Source organism: Prunus mume, linkage group LG2, assembly GCF_029339155.1.
Source record: "Prunus mume cultivar Tortuosa linkage group LG2, ASM2933915v1, whole genome shotgun sequence".
Taxonomy (NCBI): domain Eukaryota; kingdom Viridiplantae; phylum Streptophyta; class Magnoliopsida; order Rosales; family Rosaceae; genus Prunus; species Prunus mume.
In genome coordinates, this window is record NC_142699.1 from 18,529,213 (window position 1) to 18,554,999 (window position 25,787).

At 38.0% G+C, this 25,787-nt stretch overlaps 4 protein-coding genes across 5 annotated transcripts; 2 read left to right on the plus strand and 2 right to left on the minus strand.

Moving 5' to 3' along the window:
* Nucleotides 1–592: 592 nt before the first annotated feature.
* On the minus strand, nt 593–2,155 carry LOC103341422 (Cytochrome b561/ferric reductase transmembrane protein family). Its single transcript, XM_008244935.2, has 4 exons — nt 1,871–2,155; nt 1,699–1,750; nt 1,386–1,582; nt 593–953 (listed from the first exon to the last, which is right to left on the minus strand). Exons 1-4 carry the CDS (start codon nt 2,027–2,029, stop codon nt 624–626), a joined length of 738 nt encoding a protein of 245 aa, XP_008243157.2. The 5' UTR covers nt 2,030–2,155; the 3' UTR covers nt 593–623.
* A 1,774-nt stretch (nt 2,156–3,929) lies between these two features.
* LOC103341421 (clavaminate synthase-like protein At3g21360) lies at nt 3,930–5,416 on the plus strand. Its single transcript, XM_008244934.2, has 3 exons — nt 3,930–4,330; nt 4,569–4,822; nt 4,922–5,416. The coding sequence occupies exons 1-3, from the start codon at nt 3,962–3,964 to the stop codon at nt 5,265–5,267; spliced, it is 969 nt and encodes a 322-aa protein (XP_008243156.2). The 5' UTR covers nt 3,930–3,961; the 3' UTR covers nt 5,268–5,416.
* A 609-nt stretch (nt 5,417–6,025) lies between these two features.
* On the minus strand, nt 6,026–10,996 carry DCP5 (decapping 5). The gene is given in 9 exon segments (XM_008244932.2): nt 6,026–6,464; nt 6,552–6,659; nt 6,776–6,976; nt 7,284–7,355; nt 8,074–8,579; nt 8,582–9,005; nt 9,097–9,171; nt 9,666–9,766; nt 10,738–10,996. Coding segments are annotated over 9 exon segments (1,806 nt in total). The 5' UTR covers nt 10,886–10,996; the 3' UTR covers nt 6,026–6,293.
* Nucleotides 10,997–17,674: 6,678 nt separating this feature from the next.
* On the plus strand, nt 17,675–23,811 carry LOC103341418 (nuclear matrix constituent protein 1). 2 transcript variants are annotated; one of them, XM_008244930.2, is made up of 8 exons: nt 17,675–18,161; nt 18,365–18,574; nt 18,739–18,992; nt 19,368–19,638; nt 19,733–19,816; nt 19,986–22,054; nt 23,039–23,237; nt 23,337–23,811. In XM_008244930.2, exons 1-8 carry the CDS (start codon nt 17,865–17,867, stop codon nt 23,544–23,546), a joined length of 3,594 nt encoding a protein of 1,197 aa, XP_008243152.2. In that variant the 5' UTR covers nt 17,675–17,864; the 3' UTR covers nt 23,547–23,811. The 2 variants fall into 2 exon arrangements, with proteins under 2 accessions (XP_008243152.2, XP_008243153.2); XM_008244931.3 differs by lacking the exon at nt 23,337–23,811 and having other exon boundaries at nt 23,044–23,083.
* The last annotated feature ends 1,976 nt before the right edge of the window (nt 23,812–25,787 follow it).

Here is a 25,787-nt window from a genome sequence, read left to right on the forward strand (position 1 = left end):
TATATAGAAATTCTCAATGTGGAAGTCAGGAACCTATTATCATGTATGTTCTCCTACGCCTTCTTCATTTCTCACTGTTTACAATGGCTTCTACACCCACGGACGGATGAGATAGTAACTTATATATAGTTGATTTTCCCACTCTTTTTTTGTCTGAGATAATAACTTATATATAGTTGATTTTCCCACTCTTTTTTTGTCTATTTATATTCTCCTTGTTTGAAATTGTATGTTCCCATTTTCATAAATGAGAAGAGGAAATTCATCACTAGCTAGTTGCTAGAAGAAAACCAACCTAATACTAGTTTCCTGTGTTTTTGTAACAGCTGCTACATAAATTATAATGGTGAGCTTGCCATTTCCATTTTCCTGCTTGTAAAGGTTTTTGTCAACCATGCCAGATTCGTTTTGTCCTCTCTCCCAACCCCAAAAAATGTTTTTTCGGGCTGAACTGTGATTGGTTATTTTTAAGCTCACCTTATATTTAAGGCTGAAAACGTAATTAGCATCAGCCAGCCTTGTCTATTTTCTTGTTAATTAACATAACATCACATTAACCCAGATTGTATTACTACAAAGATCACAAGAACAGTAAAAAAAACCAAAACAACAAACAAAATTTATTAGGGAGACAAGCATTTTTTGGTATGTGTTAAGTAAATGGGTTTAGTTTGAAGGGCTTCGTACTTGGGTGAAACTGCAGCCAATATTACAATGCCGCTGACCAATGCCAGCCCCAGACCTAAACTATTTACAACCATGGACTCTGTACTGTGTTTAGACACATTCCTCTGTGTTTGCAAGAATGTCAACTTCTCCAAAAGCCCTGTTTCTGCTGTGGCCACGGCCAAACCATAAGTGTAGAGTCCGAGGAATATGTGCCAAGGCAACAGCCTTAACCTCACTGTGCGCACTTCCCCTCGATGCCAAAAGCTCAGGAAACCCATCAACCACTGCAATTTAGAAATCTAATATTAGCTCAGTCACTGTTTCTTCATAAACATCATAAATTATTAGCTCATCTTGCCTCACAACACAACTTTCTTTTTTATTTTTCTTTTTGGGTTATTTTATTTATTAATTTGGGTTGGGTCGGGGGGGAGAAGGAAGGCAAAATCATTAGTACTGGGCCATTTGCCTTCCTTCTGGCCCGTTGGCTGAATTATTTTATGGACTCATTTGATGAATTATTTTGATTGATATACATATTGATGGCCTACTACTTGCTTACTAAGCATCTCTGCTTAATGATAATATTGAAATGACAGACTCTTGTCATTAACTTACTAAAGATGAAGGCACTTGCACCGAACTCCAAAAGTTGAACTTAAACCCAGTAATTAGTTGAACAAAAGAAAATATGAGTTAAGTATGAAGAACAGAACCTGAGCTCCAAACAAGAGGATGCAGATCAAACCCATCCAAGAATGCAGACTATAGAAATTAGCCACAACTCCATCTTTCCCTTGAAACCTTGTCCAAATCCCGAAGATCCCAGAAGCCAAGGCCACGCCTTGAAGACACAAATGCACTGATTTCTTCAAACTCCTTGAACCAGGCAACCACCTATGAACCAGAATCGCTGGGGAAAACAAAATAAAGGTAAATAAAACTAAAAACCCAAGTCATAAGAATACTTCCTTTTATCAATTAAAGGGTCTGCTTCAATTTTTAACTCCCTGCTAATTCTTACACTACCTTCTCCGCTAATGAGAATAAAGCCAATGACCATGAACAGAGGATGAAGAGCCTGTAAAAACAAGAACAACCCACCAAACTTAGCTTCCAGAAATCAGAATCTTTCTGGAGTTTTCATTCAGCGCAGAACAAATTAAGAAATGTGAAGAGAAAGAGCGGATTAGGTTCATACTGCATAGATGAGGCCCTGGTCTTCTTGGGAGGAAGAGTGACGAGGAAGGAAGCTGGACTTGAAGGACAAAGCCCAAAAAAGGACCAGCACTGCAACTAGAAGCCCAGAGATCCTGGCAAAGAACAGCAATGGGACTTGTGAAGAAGTGACTGTGGCCATGGGTTTGAGGCATGCGGAACCAAAACTCTGATGAGAGCTCAGTGTAAAGAGAAGCGGTACAAGTAGTTGCCTACCGACAGCTGAGCTCTAGATCTACCCTGCTACTAGCCATTTTGAGTAAAGTTCCTTCCTTTATTGAATTCTTTGTGTGGAAAAAAAGTAGTTTTTTTTCCTACAACTGTTTCATGAGAATTTATTTTTGGTGGGTACCCCAATAGATTTTTTTTGGTCAAGTACCCCAATAGATTTAGATAAGCTTATTTCTTACGAAGTCTTTGTTTAGCTTATAATCTATTTTCAAAATTAAATAGGTGTAATAAATCAAGATGCTTTGTCGAACTATACAAAACTTCATGGAATTGAGTGAGGCACTTAAATTGCTCGGCGTTGATTGGCTCTGCTCTGTTTTATCGGTCTCGTGCCTCGTGTCTAAGGAAGTCCAATTTTATTAGTGACATGCGCCACTTTTCTTAAAGAGTTATTTACACTAGTACTCTTTTTAGGTTTTTTATATTTTCAAGAAATCTTCTCAAGTCTCAAAAATTATATGAATACCTTATGAGATTTCAGTTTGTTTTCACAAAATTTATTTTTGTTGATTATTTGTCCAAAAATTGATGATTTCATTAAAATAAAATAAAATTAAAAAAAAACTTGTGCAAATGACAAACAATCTAATCTCAAAAGCCAACTTTGTCATTTGGAGAATTTTTTGGTATAAAATCATCAATCTTTGAATGAAAAATCAATAAAAATGAGTTTTGTGAAAATAATTTAAAACCTCAAGGGGTGTTTGTATAATTTCTAAAACTTCATGAAATTTTATGAAAAAGCCAAAAACCTCAAAGGATGTTAGTGTAAATAACAATTTCTAAAATATTATTGAGCTTTTGCCACTGCACACGTGATGCAGAATATTTCAATGGATTTTTATGCACAGGGATTTTGTCAATGTCAATAAAATAAAATTCCCTAATGTGGTCTGTTAATTAATTTATTTATATGCGTTAGCTAGATTGTCTAGTGTTGATATGCAGAAAATTAAACAGTTAGCTAGATTGTCTATTGTTGAAATCACTATTATGTTATGATACGGATGATAACACTTTCATGTAGCATAGCATTATTGACCGAAATAGCAAAACAATGTTATCCTGTTGCAACTAAGTTTTTCTCTACTTTATGGCCTATAAAATTGCCAAGTGGAGCATAGGCAGGGATGAAATGGCCGGCTTAAGTAGGTCACTTCTGGACAGAGACAGAGAGGCCTTGCAGACCTTTGAAGCTGAAAATAAAGAGAGGATTTGTCAACTTGCTCCTGTATGTCAGCAGGTTTGCTTATAGCTCAAAACGTTGTGGAAACAAAGCACAAGTTTTTAATCACTGCGTATATTTCAAGGCCTTCAACAAAGACAGAGAAGTTTGTCAATCTTTTTTCATATGTTGATAAATATGAAATGAACTAGCTGTTACACTATGCTAGCTGTTACACAAGAAATATCAACTAGTCCTTGTGCTTTTATAGGTCATTTTTTTGTTTAACCCTACCTTGGATTTGTAGTCACATACAAACCAGAACAACTCATTTTGGGTAATTATCTTCCTATCCTCCTAGGTGCCCCAATTAGTTCTTGTTTGTATCCCATCTGATGTTTTGAGGTAGCTGCCTTAGCAGTAACGCATTTAAAATTTAAAAAAAAAAAAACAGAAAGTCTTAAAATTGAAGTACCTCCCCAATCATAAACCGATAAATAATAATAATAATAAGACTCTGTCTTATTACAAGCATTCACGCAACAGGACATATAAAGAATCTAAAAATAGCCGGTGACAATTCCAACTCCATTGCTATATAATAAGTAGCTTGCAAACCACATAAACACAGAGAAGAAAAACACAGAGAGAGAGAGAGAGAGAGAGAGAGAGAAGATTATGGAATATTTGACGAAGGACTTCAAAGTGGGAAAGTGTGAAGGGCAAAAGGTGGTGGATGGAGAAACCATGCCACTGGTGCTGCAGCCTCCAGAACCCAACAGCAGCAATGATGTGGAGAGCCTTGTGTTGGCTCTGAAGAAGAACAAGGACTGGTTTGAGCAGATGCTGATCAAGAACAGCGCTGTGCTGCTTAGAGGTTTCAATGTGCAGAATGCAGAGGAGTTTAATGATATCATTGAAACATTCGGGTGGGATGATATTCGATACGTAGGGCCGGCACCAAGAACACATGTGCACAAGCGAGTATGGACTGCCAATGAAGGACCTCTTTCAGAATTCATATACTATCACCATGAGATGGTCTTGGTAAGTGCCTTAATAAGCTTCTCAATTTGGTCATGTTTTCTGCAACCTTTTTTTAAGCTAGTTTGTTTTATGAGATCATAGTTTGATGCCCAATTCTTGCACCAAAATATGTCCGTCTCCATTAGACTTTATAACTTCAATTCTAATCCAAAGAGTTAACCCAATATGATATTATTGGCATCTGCTAATACCCTCTTAATTACTTTAACCTTTACTTTACAAATTAATTAACCTGCAGATCAAGGAATATCCGAAAAAATTGATCCTATTCTGTGAGACACCACCACCAGAAGGCGGAGAAACACCCTTTGTTCCGAGCTTCCGGGTAACGGAAAGGATGCTGAAGGAGTTCCCAGAAACCGTAGAAGAAATGGACGCAAATGGGTTGAAGTACACTTTCACAGCTCTCAGTAAGAACAGTACAGGTTCCATGAGGGGTAGGGGCTGGGAGGATACTTTTGGCACATCAGACCGTGCAGAAGCTGAGAAAAGGTGATCTTTGCTTACTACTCTATATATCACAAGTCACAACATGATAAATTGGTTTCATAGTTACAAGATCATTTGGTTAAAGACATTATGATTTGGCAGGGCTAATGCTTTAGGCATGGACGTTGAGTGGCTACCAAATGGAGCAATCAAGACAATATTGGGGCCAAGGTCGCTGACGAAGGTGTTTGATGGAAGAAAAGAAAGGAGAATGTGGTTTAACACGGTGGTCGGCATGCATGGGAAGGAGCTCAGCTCTGCCCTCATGGCCGATGGAACCGAGATTCCGGCAAATGTGGTGAACAGATGTGAACAGATTATTGAAGAAGAAAGCATCCAATTTAAGTGGGAGAAGGGTGATGTTCTCTTCTTCGATAACTTGGCTTTGCTCCATGGAAGAAGGCCTTCTCTTCCTCCCAGGAGAGTCTTGGTAGCCACATGCAAGTAGCTTTTCAGCAAAGCAAAGTTTGTACGGCCAGTTATACTGGCTTCAAGTAACAACCTTTTTTATTTCAGAGAGAATAAAAACTGTTATAAACATAAAATAATCAGGGTATGAAAAGTACCGCTGAATATTGGGAGTAGAATTGTACTTTTGCTTTTGTGATGTTTACATTGGCAGAATTTCCTTTCAGATGAACTCACTTCTTTTGTTTCTCCCTTTTCCTTTCTTCTCTTCCTTTCTTTCCTCTCTTCTTCTTTGGTGTGTTTTGCTTGGTAATGGAAAGCCTATTTATAGACAAATTGGGTGGCTTACCCAACATCATCATTAAACTTTTGAATATTATTTCCTTCTTTTCTTTAATCCACCATTTTCTTTACAACAAAGACATCGTTATCTTTCAATACATGGTCAGATACATCAAAACTCATCATTGGATTTCCATCTTAAAGGAAGAGGCCTCAAAGTGCTTGGTGAGCGAAAAGTTTCTCGTAAGTTGGCAGAGCAACAATAGAACGAACCTAATCGCTGAATCTTAAATCTCCAAACCTTCAAATCGCAAATCAGCTTGCAATAGATGCCACATGAAATATGGAATATACATCCATCCGCATCGAGTCTAATATCACTTTACCAGTAATATCAGCTCGCTCACCCTATTTCTAAAATCAACATTTCCTGACGCATTCATGGCAAGCCAAAAGTCCAACTTCAGTCCAACCAATGCCAATAAGGTGAAGAGTTTGATATCAAAGAACAAAAAATTTAATAGGTAAGAGAAACTAAATTTGATTAGGTTCTGTCACTAAATTTGATGCTTCTTGATTTGGTCAATGAAAGGAGTCCCAAATCAGGGAAATAGATAAAGACAATTTGATACAGAAACAGCATTAACTTCTATTTATTTTCTGGACAGGCATAAATAAGGAAAACACAACATTAACATAGCCCTAAATCTGTTTGTTGCTCTGATGGGCTGCTGTTCGGGCTTTGGGTTTTACCCATATTAACTCTCAGGAGGCAAAGTGGCAACTATGGAGCACGAGTGGGCATGGCCCGGCCACGGCCCCTTCCAACATAGCCACCGCCATAACCCCCATAACCCCCGTAACCCCTTCCATAGTAACCACCACGACCACGGCCACCACGCCCAGGACCACGGCCACCTCGACCACCCCGATACCTTGAAAAAGTGCCAAAAGTCTGCACCAACAAACAAACAACCATATCCATGAAAATCCCCAAAACTAAGATGGGCAAAAAAATAAAAATAAAAAAAAGGTACATTACCTCAGTATCTATCTTTATTTGCTCAGAGTATCTAGTCCTTCCATTCTGTTCATGATTCATAGCATTGCAAGAGATGGTATCAAAGAAGTCATCCTTATTGTAGACGGGCTGTGGCACAGGGGCACAAAACTTAACAAAATGAGATGACAGAAGTACTAAAAAGATTATTTCTTAATCTAGAACCCATTTAGATTATGAATGAAAAACATGATAGCCAAAGCCACCTTGATCTCAACCTTCGACAACTCCACATCATCTTCATCCTCAATATAATCTTCATCACTGGCGTTTCCATCTCCATCTTTGTCCTTTGGGTGAGGTTTGTTACTCTTACCCAGATGACCCCAAACCTCATCCTTATTGAACTTCTCATTCATTGCCGTGAAATCAAAATCTTCAGTGAATTTTGTAATTGGACGGGAACTCTGCAACCAAATTGTTAATTATTTGGCACTGTCAGGTATCCCAAAAGGTATTACGACGACTAATTGGTAAGAGTAAATTGAATTTAATCGGGGGGAATCCTATCGGTAAATAATTTTGGATTTATCACATATATCTTACTATAGATTAAAAGCCATCAGAAGTGCTGAAAAACACTCCCCTGACAAAACATTTCCAATCAAGAAGTTCTCATTTTAACTCAAATTTAAATTGTCACTTAGATTCAAATTTACTCTACATCCAAAGATCCCTATTAATCATATGCTAAAAAGGTAAATAATACATTACCCCAGATCCTCGCCCTCTTTCGCGCCCCCTATAAGTATAACCGTGGCGATTTTGGAATTGATCTCCATTTGGCTGGTAATGCATTTATACATATATAGAAAAAGATAGGGACAATGTCAGAGACCTCGTTGGATCATAGAGTAGATAATAGAATTGAAATACACAAAAAGGAACTGAAGTCTTAAATTGTTATAACTTCATCCTTTTATTGCACAAGTTTGTATAAATTCCTCCTCCTCAGAGAGAGAGAGATACCATCTTTTTTTAATACCCAGAAATCCCCCAAGCCTGCGTTGCAGACTAGGCTTTGAAACTGGGGCCCACACCAAATCCTACAATCTTTGAGAGGCAGGGATAGGTAGCTTGAGATATTAAACCCCAGACCATGTGGGATCAGACCACAGGTCCACTGGCCTGACAACTCAACTAAATCCAGTTGGTGAGAAAAAGAGAAACCACAAATTCTAAGATCTAAACAATTCAGTCATTTAAAAACCTGAAACTAGTTCAAAGCTGGAAATTTCACATAAATCTAATTTGCAACCCCAGAGATGTAAATACATGTACAAAAAGAAACTCAAACAAAGAGGCTGGCTGATGAATGAAAATTTCATTGGGTATGGTAGTTAAACCCACCCATCTTACACTGAATGCTAGCAATTCAGTCTAATAGCCTGTTAAATAACAATCTAATACTCTACTGCACCCACCCACATATAAATAGATATCCAAGAGGAGGGGAAAACAAAGCAAGCAAGTCCAAGAGCATGAATGTGTGACAAAACAACACCTTTTGACCAGCCCGTACAGGTGGTGGTAATGGCAATATTGGGGGCTGAGATTCGGCCGAGATTGGCACCATGGGTTCTGATGAGGTTGACGATGAAACTTGGACCACCTCCACATCCTTGTGAGCGGTTTGAAAAGATTGAGTTGAAGAGACTGCACCAGATCCAGATTGCAACAGCTGGCCCGGGGTTACCAAAGAAGGCAGTAGTGTTTCCATGCGCAAAGAACTGGATGTCCCGACAACAGAGGAAGTAGCTTGAGATATGTTTTGATAAGGCAAGGTTGGGCCAGAAATTGCATGAGGCTTGTTAGAGATTGGTGGTACAACAGTATTTATATCTGGGCTTGTAGTAGTTAGAGAAGAAATAGGTGGCAAGTTTACACTAAGGGTGGCTACAGAAGGGGCAGAACTTGGTGCCTTGTTAGGCATTGAGCTTGGCAAGGTTTCAGAAGCTAGTGTTGTAGAAGGCACTGGAGGCAGAGTTGTTGGCAACGTTGACTGAGATAAGAAGTAGAACTAATACTAGCAGCTGGAAGCAAAGGTGACGGAACATCAGGCAAGTTTGAAGTTCCAGTAGGTAAGGAGGCATTAAAATTGGGGTACTGCAGTGGCTGCTGCATTGAAGAAGGCATTGATAGCCCAGGTGGTGGTCGAAGCAACGATTGCTGGTGTAAATGAGGAAGCCCATTTGGAGGGCCATAGTATCCTTGCCAGTACATTGGCATTGCAAGCCCACCACCATTTGCACTTGGAGGAGGAGGCGTAGCCCCCCATGACGCTAAATTGCCTCCAGGTTGATATAAAGGCAAACTACCTTGGAAATTTGGACCAGGGAGTCCCAACTGTGCAGTATGAGGATTAATATCCGTCAAAGATCCACTAGCAGGAGCAGGTAAGCTCGATGTTGAAGGAGCCGGGCGGGAGTAGTGAGACTGCAATAAGGTAAAAAGAGTTTGAGAGAGAAAGAGAGAATTACAAGAGGTTAACTAGATGCATCACAAAAGTGAGACGTCCTTCTCTTACTTGAATAATAGCTGGATCATTGTTTATAGGTGGTAGGGTAGGCTGAACAGGTGGAGAAGACTTAACCTGTAAATCCTGTAAACAAAAGCAATAATGAAAGACTTAGGGCTTCGATATTTACATGAAAATATAACCAGAAATGAATCCCGGCCTACAAAGTTCCAAAATTTGACATGATGACATTGCAGTGAGTTACATCCCACATCATGGATTATGACATTTGTGTTAATTTTTCTATCTTATATCATTATTATCATATAATTCAAGAGTCACCATATTTACACTCGAGTTTTCACACACCTTAGTAGTCAACAACAATTGCAAGTTTGCAACAGTACATGCTCTAATTTTATTTTTATTTTAAAATAAAAATAAAAGCAATGTCCTTGCCAAAGATTGAAGAAAATACCTTTATTGAATAACTTAAAATCATAAAACAAAGGAGATTCAAGGTTTTTTCGGTAAATTATCAATCCTCAATATAGAACGCTCATTGTGAATGTCTTGAAAAACAAAGTTTCATTACCAGACTCTGGTCCTAGGGTCTTAGGCATCTGTGTAAACCATACCTTGATGTCACTCCCGCGGAATAGTATATACTCATAAACTTTGTCACCCGGAGGGATTTGTGGTCCATCTTTTTTCCTTCCTTCTGTTCCAAAAGATCGTACTGCCATGTAGAAAGTAACAAATTACCACCAGCTCATCTACCCATATCTCAACAAAAGCACTTAACAAATATTATATGCATATTGTGATCCATGGCACATAAACTATTCATGAACATTTCATGCTTCAGGTAAAGGTAACGTGACACAAAACCATACACCAACTAACATATGCAACCCTTATTTCCATGCATGATTAATATATATTAACCATGCTGATACCCTCCACTTCTACCATTTGATAGCATTATGACAATGAACCATAAATTAATGGACGCAATTATACTGTTCTGAGATTAAACCATAAGTAAAAGAACAAATAACCATGCACCACAAGTGGCTGTTATAAATTCCACAACCCTGGGGACACACTGTTTTTGTAATAAAATAAAATTATAAATGATTTTTCGTTCTCAATATATCTTATTGATGCCAGCAGTGGTATCGAGGAAACTGAAATTACTAGGAAGCCAAATATGAATTGCTCAATCAAAACAAAATGAAACAATTTCAAGAACAAAAAATATAGTCCTTCCCAAAAATGGATAAGATAAACCAGTTACAATCACGTATATTGAAGAGACAAACCATTTACAATCAGAGAGTTGGACATTTTCACAGAAATTTACCCACATTAGTTCCTCGCCAAACCATACTTTCATACTGAGTTCAAAGCACACGTTAATGCCTAAATCACATACTTTGCATACACACACGTGACTTATGGCCAGTTTTTAAAAGAAATTTCATAATTAGCGAAAATTTCAAATATCTGAAATAAATAATAATTAAACAAAAAAAAAGGTCAATCTAGACGACTGTAACTAGTAAATAAACATTCTTTTCCAACAACAAAAAAACTAGTAAATGAACAATTTAATCAATTCGATTAAATTAAATTAGGCATAGAAAACAAGAATGAACGAAACGAAATCCTGAGAACAATAAATCAAATCAAGTGAGTAAGCAGTACCGTTTCTCAGCCCAATACTGGACTCTTCGGTGTTGATGTTGTAAAGCACGCCTTCGTATCTGATCTCACTCTTCGAAGTCAAACTTATCAAGCTCCCTATGTACGAATCGGCCGCTGAGCTCGATCTCGTAGCAGTCTCGGTAGCCATAGCCTCTGATTTCAAACCCTAACGCATGCAGATTTACAGAGGGAGGGAGATAGTAGGGTTTTGCTTTTGGGGGTGGCTTTGCGATTATCGGTTCTCTGTTTTGTGGAAAAGAGGGAGATCTGCCCATTTAATATATAATTTTGTTTTTGCGTTTTAGGTATTTTGACGATAATGACGAGCTAACCAATGCTAAACAGACACGTGGGTGGGTCTCGGACTTGTTGGTCTTTTTGTTGGAATTCGAGGAGAAGGCGGTCCAAAGTGTAGTGGGTCTAGTAAACGAGGAATGGCAGTGGGTTTCAAAAGGGTGACTTGCTAGGCTGCTGAGAATCGCCCCACTTGAAAATGACTTATCTATCCATGCAAGTTTGGCCGAATGAGTTTGAAATCTGTGACAATAACAGGGTAATTTCGTCTATTGGCTAAAAGAGAATAATTAATGGGTATGGATCAACACCTCACCTTTATCAATAGAATTCACGAATTTTTAGGCATTGGATTATGTATTGTAGAATATAACTAATAAACTTTTGATTTCGCATGTGTTGGTAAATATATGATAAATTGAGAGTAAAATAATTTTAATACTCATATGTTTATTAGAAGTCCTGCATCAAAATAATTTTAATAATTAGTTCCATGAAAGTAAACATGTCATTATAACTTTTAATTTGTTGGTTATACACACAAAATGCATGTACAAAGAATTCTTTTTCACTTATTTTATTTTTATATTGAGTATTTTATAAAGTAAACTATTCAACTTTTAAAGTTTCTTATTCTAAACCATAAAAATAGGTATAATTGTTTTTTTTTAACAATTGATTTTTTATGTAGATGCAACGTAAAAACTCATCTAAGATTTTGACATAAAAAACATAAAAACTCAATGTGGAAGATATTATCGTTGGTGATATCTTTCAAGTCAAAAACTCATCCACTGGTATGAAGTATCATTTGGCCCACGTCATGCGGGTTGAAGTGAATAGCCCGAGGTTTGATGGGCCAAAGTTAAACCTGATTTGATGGTTAGGCCCGTTCGCCTGGCCCGTTCTAAGTTTTGGTAGAATTTGGGCTTATGATTTGAAACTTCTGACCTGACCTGACTAGGCCCATTCATGGCCCAGCCCGCTCATTTGCCTTATATTGCGTTATTTCCATTCTAAACATTTAAGTAAATGTATTGTCTTTTAGTTTAATTTATTTTTATATTATTTCATTTACTTAAGTTTACAATATAAATAAGGAAGTATCCCTCATTTGGATTCAATTAAAAATACTAAAAAATCAAAGTCAAAAAACAAGACATTTACTTAAGGGGGGGTGTATTCAATTGAGATTTTAACATATTATAATTACATGATTTTCATGTAATGATTTTCAAACAAATTTGTAATTATATGATTTTACTTATGATTTTAATATATTACAATTACATAATTTTACTTATGATTTTATTTACTTATGATTTTACTTATGATTTTAATATATTACAATTACATGATTTAACTTTATATTTCTATGGGAGCTTTTTTGCTCATCACATTAACCAAAGGTGTATGCTCACCACCACCCTTAAAAGTTGTCTGCCTCATCTTTCTCAGAATCTCTTCTTTTGCAGCACACTAGTACTAGTAACCAACCAGACACACCAATCAAAAATCAAAGAGGCAAGCTTTGAGCTTTGAAATTGGGACTAAGACTAAGAGCAAGCAATTCCGTATTTTCTTTTGTCAAATTTTGATAGATTCATAATTTGGTGGTTTATTGGATTTGGAAGATTTTAGTTTTGGATTTAGGGGCTGCCAATCATATGAGGAAGATGAGATGGATTCATTGTTTGAAGGGATGGTGTTGTTTACCCCTAACAATACCAATAATAATCACTCCGCTGTATTAAAAAAAAGTGGTGGTTGGTTTTCTGGGGAAAAAAATGGTGGTTGTTTACTGTACACTGAGGGAGAGAAGAGAGGGTGGGAAAGAGGAGGAGAGAGAAGGAGAAAAGAAAAAAAAAAAGGAAGAGGGAGTGTGCTGTGATGTGGGCCCTTAACGTCTCTCTTATGATTTTATTATTATTTTTTAACGGTAAAATGCATGAAAAAATAGTGGGGGAAAAAAGTATGAGAGTTTATATAAGAATCAGGCATAGGAGGGTGTGATTTGTTATGTGATTTGGTATATATATTACACACTCAAAAGTCTCACATAATACACAATTTAATGAAATACATTAAAATCAATAAGTTTTTTTAATACCACAATATTTTTTCTTATCTTTTAAAAGTCCTAATTGACTACCACCGACTTGTATTGATTATTTAAAAATACTAATTGAATACCACCAGACTTTTATTGATATTCTAATTGAATACCGTTGTACTTTTAAGCTTCAAAACAATCCATTAAAATCTCAATTGAATACACTCTCCTAAATGTTTCGAATGGAAATAAGACAATGCAATATAAGGCGAAAAAAGAAAGGCAATGGATGGCCCTTGGGTGACCCAACCCAGCCCAGAAAGCCCACTTAGGCCAGACTCTATAAGCGGGCTAGAGCTAATCCCTTTCAAATTTCGACTTGAGATAAAAAATGTAAAAATCCGACAAGAATCGATCCGAGCCTGGCCCAAACCCAAAAATTTAGAGCTGAACATGACGAATCTTAGCCATCAACTAGTGGTACTTCTTTTTCCAATACTAAAAAAGATCTCAAGTTGGAAACTCTCAACTTAAACTCATATGTGTACAGAAATATGGGTTTTTAACTATAGAGGTTCTTGAACTTTACCTCGAGTTGCAATTGGGTCCCCAAACTTTTTTTAAAGCAATTAGGTCATCCAACTCTCTCATCTATTCCAATTGAGTCCTTATGTCAATTTGGGCGTTAAGTTGAAGGCTAAAACCGTCCATCTTAATTAAAACAATTTTAAAAATGAAAAAATAATAATTAAATAAATAAACTTACTTAAAAATAAAAAATCCAAATCCAAATCCCCATTTCTCTCCCTTTCTCTCTCTATCTAAGCTCTTCCTCTCCATTTCTCTTACAACCCATTCCCCTTCCTCCTTATCCCACCCCCTCAAAACGCAGATCCTAACCCTACAACCCACCCCTCATCTCTCAACCAGTGAACCTAAAACCCACCTGCAACCCCCATCCCCCCAAGATGCAAAGTGTTCGAATTTTTGTTCTCTTTTTCAATTTTTGAATTTGCACAGAGAGAGATAGAGATATAGAGGATTTAGATGGGTCTCAGGGGAGGCTGGGTTGGATCTCGAGTGCAGACGAGGGTGGTTGTATGGTGACGTTAGGCTTGGGGGTTTATGAGATTTGGGGTTTTGCCTCTGATAGCTTAATCCTTCCTAAAAGTCGAATTGTGGTTGCAGATCATTGAGTTTATTTGTTTTGTTGGCTTCAATTTCTCTACAATTCATCCCAGGCTTTTCTTGGTCTTTATCTATTTGAAGAGAATGATGAACTTGAGCTTGAACTTAGTCTTCAGGATTGAAAAACTTGGAGTTCATTAAAGTCATGCCTTGAATGGCTTTTGTATTTGAAAAACTCATTCTCATAACCAAGATTACAATTTTGTGGGCAATGAAGAAGGCTCTGAAGATGAAGGTGGGGTTGTTAGGGTATATAATGGATGAAGAACTCGAAAGGATGCTTTTACCCCCTCATTTTGAAGTACAAATTGACTGAGTTGGACGGTAGGACGAGGGGATCTGTTGTCCCCAATTTTCCATATCCCTTCATGTCCCCCTACTAATGTCTTGACAAGTGTCTACTTACTTAACTCAAACTTAACATTTTTAAGTTAATAAATTTAAAAAATCATAAAAACTAAAAATTAAAATAGAAAAAACAAACAAGCCACCAACAACCACAACCCACCCACACCTCCCCATCGGCCCTTCAGCCTCTTCACTTCACCACCATCGAAGCATCCTCTCTTATTTGTCTCTATATTTCTTCCCATATTTCTCTCTCACTGCCCCTCCCCTGAATTTAGTCATATTTTCCTCTTCTTTCTTGTTGTGGATACTGGGAATAGTGTTTCTTAGAATAAACTAGTCCAAATTCCATTCAATTCTAATTATGTTAGATCAGATCGGCAACATGATTACCAAAACAAAAAATATACTAAGAGCAGCTACTTTTCAGTACAATATGGGACCAAATTCAGAGAAGGGGCAGTGAAAGAGAATAGAGAAGAGAAAGAGACAATGTATTTAAATAGTATATTTTGAGTCATTTTCAATGAAATCAAAAGGTTGATTCGTATGGCTGGAATTGATTACTATAACAATTAATTTAATCGAGACAAGGATTGATTACTATGGCTCGGTTTGATTCCTATGACAGGGATTGGTTTTCTTACATGAAATTTCCTAACAGAGATTAGGAGGGAGGAGAACTAGGTTTTGTAAGCATTTGAGAGTGTTCACCCCGTTTTGCGTTTACTCCTGAGATGGAAGGGCAAAGTTCCCCACTACCTTGAAAACCATTGATTGGTCAACAAATCAGCTTTCTTTGGTGTATGAGCGTGCCACTGCTAGCAATGAAAATTCTAGCAGACTTCTTCTAGAGTAGATAACTTGCGCCCCAAGTTACTGATTTCTAAAAACAAACGATTGTGAATTTGGGTGAGGAATATCTCCAAGTAAGTTCTTTTCATGACTTAGACTAGTGAGGACTTTCATAATTTATCTCAGTATAAAAACGGTTGTTCTGGCCAGAATAGTTGATAGGAATTAAGTCGTTTTTAGGCGAACGCCCTTTACACAACTATAAACATACATATCAACGCTAGAAAGATTGAAAGAGGATTGGAACTTCATTTCTGCCTGGATAGAAGGCTCTGATCCGGGATGGACTGGATATGCAAGGATCAACAACTTCAACTGCTAAACTTCAGCTGTAAATCGATACCAAAGTTCAATTCTAGCAGAGCTTTAATTTACTTCAAGTTTTGTGAGGCTTTTGAGTGGGCAGAACTACGGCTTCTTTAGTCTGAAAGGGCAGAAGTGGCTATTCTTGAGGACTCAGTGTGTTAAGGACTGCACTATGAAATTTGTTGAGGTTTTCATATTTGGGAAAAACTCAAGCTCTGCCTGTCTTGGCATTTGCTGAACCAAATGTATAACGGAGAGATCTCATTTTAAATGACTTATTTTCTAAGTCTGAACTTCGGGATTTTTTTTATCTAAAGCTAGCTTCTCTTGGAGTTTGAGTGAGCTTTTTGGTTGATTTCTTGTTGTTTGTTTGATTGATGAATTGAGTGTTTGATTTTTTTGTGTCTTTGCCCTGTTCACTCCCTCTTATATTTATAAGAAATGCACAGGGGCATGGTTTCTTTCTTTAAAATAATGGGCAACAAGTCTTCTCAAAGATCTGCAAAGAGATACAAGAGAGGGAAGGATTCTAATTTAATTCTATCAGATAGGCTTTTATCAATCAATCTTTGAGATCACTTCCCTATTTTGTTTTTATAAAAGAAACCTAATTCCTTTTCCCAATTTAACTGCCCCTTGTGAGATTTCAACCGTGATGGTTAGTTTGATTTCTTTAGTTTGAACAAATCCCTGCTTTCCTGCTTATCTTCTTTCTGAAAACATAGCATGCGTATCCCTTGAAAAGATGGTGCCTCTTTGGAGTGGAAATAATATATTTGAATATATAAGAGGGATTTTGATCTTTGGATGGCAGAGTTTCAGAGATATCTCTTCCTAGTTTGCCAGCCACTGCTATTTTCTTTTTAAATTCCCAATCAACTCTGTGATAGTTGAAATTTTTGACTTTTCCCATTTCTGGTGGTCACGTGGGTTCTTGAAAAATAGGCTTTAATCAAATCTATGACATTTTAATTTGGTATGCACTAGTGATGGGCTCCTCTCTCTTTCAAAACAACTTGGGCCTCTTTTTTTCTTAATTTATGTCGGGCCCTTCTTCCAAACTAAATGCTAGATTTTTGAAACCCAAGTTTTCTTGCCACTTTGATCAGTCTTGGTTTGGCCATTTTGGTTTTTTTGGGTTCCTTGATGTTTGGGCTGGGTGTGCCAAATTAGGCTATGAGCTGATTCCTTTTTCCGAAGCCCAAGTCTTCATTCTTCGGGTAGATTCTAGACTGGGGCTTTTAATGCTTTGGGCTGAATGTGTATTTATGGCCCAATTTCAAAGAAGTGTTGGTGGTTGCCAAAAATCGAGATGGGCTTTTACTTCCTCATACTGGATGTGCCAATTTAGGCCCAAGCAGAGAGTTGATGGTGGAGAAGATGCATAAATTATGAGGGAGGAGAATGGGTATGGCTGGATTTTGCAAGGAAGGAATTGATGCTGCAATTGGACAAGAGGAGAAGACGCTCATGGAGAAGACGAAGACGCTTGCTGGGTCGCTCGAATATTTGGGCAGTTTTTAATTTTTTTTAATTTTTTAAAATTGTTAAATAAAAAAGTTAACAGAGTTAACTCCTTATTATATTAGTTGATACGTGTAAGTAAATTAGAGAGGGGACACCAATTTGGGGATAGCGGATTTGCTCTTAGGACCTAATTGAAATTATTTGTCGAGTTAACAGATATAATTGCCTTAAAAACAAAAGTTCGAAGACTCAATTGCAACTCGAGGCAAAATTCAAGAACAGCTAAAGTTAAAAACCCTAGAAACATAAGTTATTTTCCATATAGTGATAGGATTAATTTCAAATTAAAATCTTAATGACAGAAATACCCTTAAAATTTAAAACGGAGCGTCATCAGTTTTAGATCCAGACCGTTCATACAGGATCTGAAGCCGCATAAAAATAACGTCGTGTTTTCTTCCCGTTATCTCTCAAACACGCCTCTTTTCTTTCCTCTTCGTCTTCAACGAAGGGTTCTAACCAAATCCACAATTTTTAGTCTGCAATATTTTATCCTTTTATGAACCCAATTCTGCGAGTATTTTGGGAACGGAATTAGGGTTTTGTCGTGACAATAATGATGTTCACGCCCCAGAGGAAGGCGTTAAATGCCCAATCACTGACGCCGAGGAGCGGCGCCGTCGTTTCGAACCCTAGGACCGCTGGGAAGGGTAAAGCGGTGGCGTTTGTGGACGGTCCGCCGCCGCCATTGGGTTCGCTGAGCGAAAGTGGACCCAAAACGACTCCGGATTTTGACACGGGCGATATGGACGATTGGAGGAGGTTTAAGGAGGTTGGATTGCTAAACGAGGCGGCTATGGAGCGCAAGGACCGCCAAGCGCTCGCCGACAAGGTCTCTAAGCTGCAAAAAGAGGTTAGCGACAAGCTTTTGTTTGGTTAATTCGGTTATACTCACTGGGTTATTTTGATAATGTGTTTTTAAAATCCTTTGCAAGATTGTGGGCAGTATGCGTGCCTTTTTTATTACCAGTACAAAACAAGTCTTGCACTAAATTTTTATATTTTAGCAAATTTTTTAGCTTTCTAATATCTCACGAAGTATTTGTTGTTGGGCAGCTTTATGATTACCAGTATAACATGGGGCTTCTCCTGATTGAGAAGAAAGAGTGGGCTTTAAAGCATGAAGAATTGGGGGAAGCTTTGGCTGAAACTCAGGAGATTCTTAAAAGAGAACAGTCTGCACACTTAATTTCAATATCTGAAGTTGAGAAGCGAGAAGAGAATTTGAGGAAAGTATTGGTTGCTGAGAAGCAGTGTGTAGCCGAGGTATGTCAAGATGCATTGATACAATTTTATATCTTCAATTTACCGGACTTTTATGGTACTTGTGTGTCAAGATGCACTTTCTTGCCACTTCTTGTTAGTCAATTTGTATGCAATTTTTTGTTTGGGGTTAGAATAATTGATATGGATGTGTTCATTCACTGCAGCTGGAAAAAGCTTTGCGTGAAATGCATGAGGAGCACGCCCAAATAAAGCTCAAGTCTGAGGCAAAGTTGGCTGATGCAAATTCATTAGTTGTCGGAATTGAAGAAAAATCTTTGGAGACAGATGCAAAGTTTCTTGCGGCTGAAGCCAACATTGCTGAGGTCAACAGAAAGAGTACAGAGTTGGAGATGAGATTGCAAGAGGTGGAGGCACGTGAAAGTGTGCTTCGAAGGGAGCATCTTTCCTTAAGTGCAGAGTATGCATTATGCCCATCATACTTGCATTTTGGATATGAACGTTCCTAACATATATAGCTGTGCTTTATATGCCCACGATACTAGCATTTAGGATATGATGTTCCTAACATATATAGTTGCTCTGCCCTTTTGTTGAATGTGAGACATCTTGTCACTTATGAGTTAGTCAGTTTACACCGTCTCAATTAAATTTATTTCAGGCACTCATTTGACATATGTTAATACAGAGTGTGCACTATGCTTGCAATCATTATGGTCTATGTTTTTATTTTGTATTTTTGTATTTTTGAGAATCATTGTGTTACCAATCATGCTATTTAATTTCTTTTGGAGCTTTTCACTTTTAAAATTAAACCTGATTTGTTTTTTATCAGGAGAGAGGCACATAAGAAAACTTTTTACAAACAAAGGGAAGACTTGCAAGAATGGGAGAGGAAGCTACAAGAAGGGGAAGAGAGGCTATGCAAGCTTCGGAGAATTCTGAATGAGAAAGAGGAAAAAGAAAAAGAAAATGATTTAATAATGAAGCAAAAGGAGAAAGAGATTGATGAGGTGCAAAAGAAAATTGAACTTTCAAACACTATACTGAAAGAACAGAAAGCTGATGTGAATAAACGACTAGCTGACTTAGTATCAAAGGAAAAGGTGCGTCTTTTGTCTAGATGAGTTTTTTCTTTTTCTCAACAAGTACAATTGCAGTTTTGTTCATTACTCTCCTGTTATGTTTATCTGGTCGCAGGAAGCTGATTCTGTGGGAAAGATCTTGGAGTTGAAGGAGAAGGAATTACATGAATTGGAGGAAAAACTAAGTTCACGAGAAAATGTGAGTCCCAACTCCTTTGCTTTTAAGTCACAAAGGAAATGAACAGAAAAAGAAGTTGGAGTGCAAAAATTGATGTGGTGTAATTTTGTGGTTTAGAAGGGCTTGAGTGTTTATTTTTATACAATTTGTCTAGAAGTCTGACACCTTGTATATCTATGGTTTGTTACAGGCGGAGATTGAACAGGTGCTTGACAAGCAAAGGGCCCTTTTCAATACGAAAATGCAGGAGTTCGAGTTGGAAATGGAAGAAAGGAGGAAATCTCTTGATAAGGAACTGAGTGGCAAGGTAGAAGTGGTGGAACAGAAGGAATTGGAAATCAACCACAGGGAAGAAAAGTTGTTAAAGCAAGAGCAAGCATTGCATGAGAAATCAGAGAGGCTGAAGGAGAAAAATAAGGAACTTGAAACAAAGTCAAAATTTTTGAAGGAGAACGAGAAAACCCTCAAAGTTAATGAGGAAATGTTAGAGGTGGAAAGGCAACAAGTACTTGCTGATTTAGAGAGTTTTCAGAATCTTAAAGATGAAATTCAGAAGATAAAGGATGAAAATGTTCAACTGGAGCTGCAAATTCGTGAAGAGAGAGAGAAGCTGGTAATTACTCAGGAAGAGAGGTCAGAACACCTCCGTTTGCAGTCAGAACTGCAGCAGGAAATAAAGACATATAGACTTCAGAATGAGTTGCTTTCAAAGGAAGCTGAAGATTTGAAGCAGCTGAGGGAAAAGTTTGAGGAAGAGTGGGAAAATTTGGATGAGAGAAAAGCTGAAATTAGCAGAGAGCTAGAGAAAATTGTTGACGAGAAAGAAAAATTGGAAAAATTACAAGGCACAGAAGAAGAAAGGTTGAAAGAAGAGAAACATGCAATGCAAGATTACATAAAGAGGGAGCTGGACACTCTCAATCTAGAGAAAGAATCATTTGCGGCTAAGATGAGGAATGAGCAGTTTGCCATAGCTGAAAAGGCCCAATTTCAGCATAGTCAAATGGTGCAAGATTTTGAGTCTCGAAAAAGAGATCTTGAGATTGATATGCAGAATAGGCAGCAGGAAATGGAGAAACACCTGCAGGAAATGGAGAGAGCATTTGAGGAGGAGAAGGATAGAGAATATACTAATATCAATTACTTGAAGGAAGTTGCTGAAAAGAAAAGCGAAGAACTAAGATCTGAAAAGCATAGAATGGAAAAGGAAAGGGAAGAGCTTGCACTGAACAAGAAACAGGTGGAAGTAAACCAACTTGAAATGCGCAAAGACATTGATCAGCTTGCTATGCTTAGCAAGAAGATCAAGCACCAGAGGGAACAGCTTATTGAGGAAAGAGGTCGCTTCCTTGCTTTTGTTGAGAAGATTAAAAGTTGCAAGGACTGTGGAGAAATGACAAGGGAGTTTGTACTTTCTGATCTCCAAGTACCTGGAATGTACCATGTTGAGGCTGTTTCTCTGCCGAGGCTCAGTGATGAATTTTTAAAGAACTCTCAGGCTGATTTATCTGCTCCTGATTTGGACTACCCAGAATCAGGATGGGGAACATCTTTGCTCCGCAAATGCAAGTCAATGGTTTCTAAAGTATCTCCAATTAAAAAAATGGAGCATATTACCGATGCAGTGTCTACGGAACTGCCACCACTATCAACTATGCAGGTTAATGAGGGAGCAAGAGGGCACAGCAGTCATGAAGATGAGCCTGAGCCATCTTTTAGGATGCCTAATGACGCAATTTCTCAACCGCTACCATCTGATAACACTACTAAAGAAGTGGATGATGGGTATGCTCCATCAATTGACGATCATAGCTTCATTGACAGTAAGGTGAAAGATGTTCCAGATGATTCTGAGCAATCAGAGCTAAAGAGTTATCAGCGTAAACCAGGTCGGGGACGCAAGTCCAGACTGTCAAGAACACGCACAGTGAAGGCAACGGTTGAAGAGGCGAAGATTTTTCTACGAGATACTCTGGAAGAACCATCAAATACAAGATTGCTGCCGAATGATAGTAGTAACATTCATGAGGAAAGTCGGGGTGATTCCAGTTTTGCTGAGAAAGCAAATAGTAGCATTGGAAGGAAACGAAGGCGTGCTCAGAGCTCTAGGATTACAGAAAGTGAGCAGGATGATTGTGATAGCGAAGGATGTTCTGGTAGTGTCACAACAGCTGGTGGGCCCAGGAAGAGGCGACAATCTATTGCTTCCTCTGTGCAAGCACCTGGAGAGCAGCGATATAATCTCAGACATCGCAAGACGTAAGTTCCTTAATGTCTGTATGAAAGTGGCAGCTAATCTGGAAGTAAAATAGAAAATAGTGTTTGCAGTTTCTGTGGCATGATCATTATATTTGGACCAACTTGGGTTGAGGATGTGGTATCTCTACTGTGTATAATATACACTGTATATCTATATAGACACATCCCGGATTGGTTTATGTAGTCTGGTTGAACTCTTGGTAAATCCTTTTGCTTTCCGTATTATGTTTATATAAATGGTTGGACCCTTCTTTCTAATCAATTTTTAAGTTTTTGGATTATTGGTTTTACACCAAGTCCAGATTTGACGTGTCGAATTTGTGCTTAGTCCTATCATGGTAATCCATTTGTTTCTTTTTTCTTTTAGGGTTTACGAATATCTATATTTTGACCCGTATAAGGGGGCCTGTTTTTGTTATGGATTACCAACCACTTTATTTGTCTAGGTCTTCTTAGCTAATATATAAATAAATGTTCTTTAGATCCCAGAATAACTAATTGTACCAGCTATACACCATGTTGTCCAGGCCAAATTACATCTTGACCATATTCAGGTGGTCCTGGAATGACATGTTACTAACCGTCATTCTGAAATTATTGGTACTGGAGCGAAAAAAAAAATTCACTAGGTTTATTGTTAATAAATAAGTTTGTTTCTAAATTGTTAATGGTGTGGAAAATAAATTCGGTTTTTTCTGATAATTGGGGTCTTTTCGATCATAATTTGAGAAGATTTAAACATAGAAAGAATTAAATGAAGATGAAATGTTAAACATGGATAAAACTTTGATTGTCATTTATTAAACTACTGAAATATCTGCGGAAGACATGATTTGTACACTTTTACATGTGACCTGGTATGGCATAAACAGTCCAAACTAAGTAAAATTTGATCTTGCGTGATGTGTTTACATTTTATATGATGTAATGTACCATATGAGATAATGTTTGATTATTCTAAAGTTTTCTATGAACATTGATCAGTGCAGGCTCAGTCACAGCAGCACCGGCTGTGGCTGACCTGAAAAAGAGAAGGAAGGAAGAAGCTGGAGGTGGTGGTGCAGAACCAAATCCGGAATCTGTTTCATCATTGGGGATGGCTGGTGAGACTGGGCAAACTGCACAGTTGATGCAGGTCACAACTTCAAAAAGTGTGGAATTCTCACAGGAGCGAGTAGAGAGGGTAAGGCCCTCCTTACCTTTATGGTTTTTTCTTATTTGTAACGGTTTTATCAGAAATCATCTGAAGAAGGCCTTGTAACTTATGTTTGTTGTGCTACAGTTTAGCACACCAGAAGACATTGTTGATGGCAATGCTGCTGATGCAGCAAAAACAGTTGAAAATACAGAGTTGAGTGGGGAAGATAATGGTACACCAGAGTCTGGTAGTGGCAACAACACAGTTTGTGAGAGCGACAATGATTACGATGATGAGGAACGTCCTGGGGAGGCGTCAATAAGAAAGAAGATTTGGAATTTCCTTACAACATGATGAGCAAAAATACACTTGCAACATCATTTTAAAAACTCTGTCATGACTAGCTTCAGTTGGCAGGATTTCCTAGCATTTTTTGTTGTCACCTTATTTGCCCTGTAGTTCCGTGAAAATATGGCGATTCTTTTTCTTTTCTTTTTTCTCGGTTGTGGGACAGAAGATGTTTCTGTCCAGGACATGGCTGAAGATACCAGCTGTTGTACCTGCTAATTTGTATTATGTGGAAGTATAATTGATGGTGCGATTTTGATACAGTTTTCAATCTATTGCCCGTGTGTATGCTCTTTTATGTTCGTCCCACTTTAAGCCCGTTTGGTGCGCGTGAAACTGGATAAGATTTGGATAAGATTTGAATCAAGGACTTGCAAAGTGTTTTTTTGTTTACATTAGAGGAAAGAAACCTCATTGGTGTTCGATCTTGGGTGCCATAGGGGGGAGGGGGAATCTACCACCACTATGGTGGGAACCCATTGGCGAGAACTTATAAAGTTACCATGTTAGAAATTAGATTGATGTCCAATTTGATAAAGGTTTAGTGATAACGATTATAAATTCACCACAGAGCAATTCAATTGAAATAATTATGCTGGATTATAGTTATGCTGGATTGGTGATTTATAAGTTTACCGAATGACAACTCAAGTTATTTTTTTTTATTTTTATTTTTAATTTTAATTTTAAATCAAAGGGAAGAATTTCATTGAACTTGCATCAACACTTACAATATAATCAATTGGCGAAACGGAAATAAAAAAGCACCATTAAGTTTGCATCCTATCGCTCTCTAGTACCTGCTCTAGCCAAGGGGGGGCAATATCTTCCCAAAAAAACTGCAGACCTTTCTTCCAACCAAACTAGACCAGTGCATGTGCAGCCCCATTTCCATTGCGAGGTTGAAACACCACATCAACCACCCCACGATCCACCATTAATTGTCTAATATCCTTCACCACATTACCCAAATTACTCCGCCATTCCAAAGCTCCCTTGAGCATTGTCTCTGCTTCTTTGGAGTCAGTTGCAAGCAGAAACTGAGTATAGCCTTTAAACTCCATCATCAATAACCAAACCCACATATGAATCTCCCTGCATTATCTTTACAATAACCCCCCAAACCTCTCCTTTCTCCTTCACGGTCCAAAGCACCATCACAATTAAGAATAATGGTATGCAGAGCCGGTCGATCTCATTTGATTGGTCGAGACACCCCAGACAGCTGGGGCCGCACCAGACATGATTTGTAACTTCCATATAGCTCTATAGTTCTCTCCACTAAATCTTCTACGCGAGGAACTAATTTCTCATGCAACATATCATAACTTGTCTGCTAAAGCTTCCACACACAACAAACAAACCTCTCCAAGTCGACTTGTGAGCAAGCTCTAATAACGGTATCAAATAAATCTGCAAAAGAGCCTCCACTAATTTTAAAACGCCCAGCAAAACCCGTACACCTTTAGACTTGCTTGCTGAACTTACAACTCCACAAAGCATGACAGGCATTCTTATAATATTTGCTACATTTGAAGCAAACTTGGGACTGAACCATTTTCCTCTTATATAAATTAATCGCAATGGGCAACATGTCTAAACATGCCCTCCACACCAAATTCTTAATCCTACTTGGCACCTCAAGCTTCCAGAGTTGCTTCCAAAAAGATTGTCTTGCAGAGGAATTTGAGCCACCAATATCAAAGTTCTTGTCGCATTGGGATAAAGCCACCAGATATCCAGTTTTAGCGAGGACTTACAGTTTTGAAGTACGTATTGGTTGTCACCTAATTGTGCAACTGACCCTAGAGCTATGCTAGTTATTGCATTTTTATCCTCCCCACTGAAGTCGTTTGTTAGCAAAGCCAAATCCCATGCTCCAGAATCAGTGATTAAATCAGTCACCTTAGCATTCCAATCCAATCTTGCATTCCACAACGGTTTAAAAGTACACAGTTTAGGAATCCACTTGTCATGGAAAATCCTAATTGAATTCTCGTTCCCAACTCGCCAAGCCAGCCCTTCCTCAAAAACCTCTCATCCCCACAAAATAGATCGCCATATCAAAGACAAAGAATGACCTAGAGGGACCCCCATGAAGTCTCCATGTGGAAAATATCGAGCCCTTAGAATCTTTGGCACCAAAGAGTTGGGTTTCTCCAAAATACGCCACGCATGTTTTGCTACCAAAGCTTTATTGAAAGTTTCAAAATTCTTTAAGCCAAGTCCCCCCATACATTTAGGTTG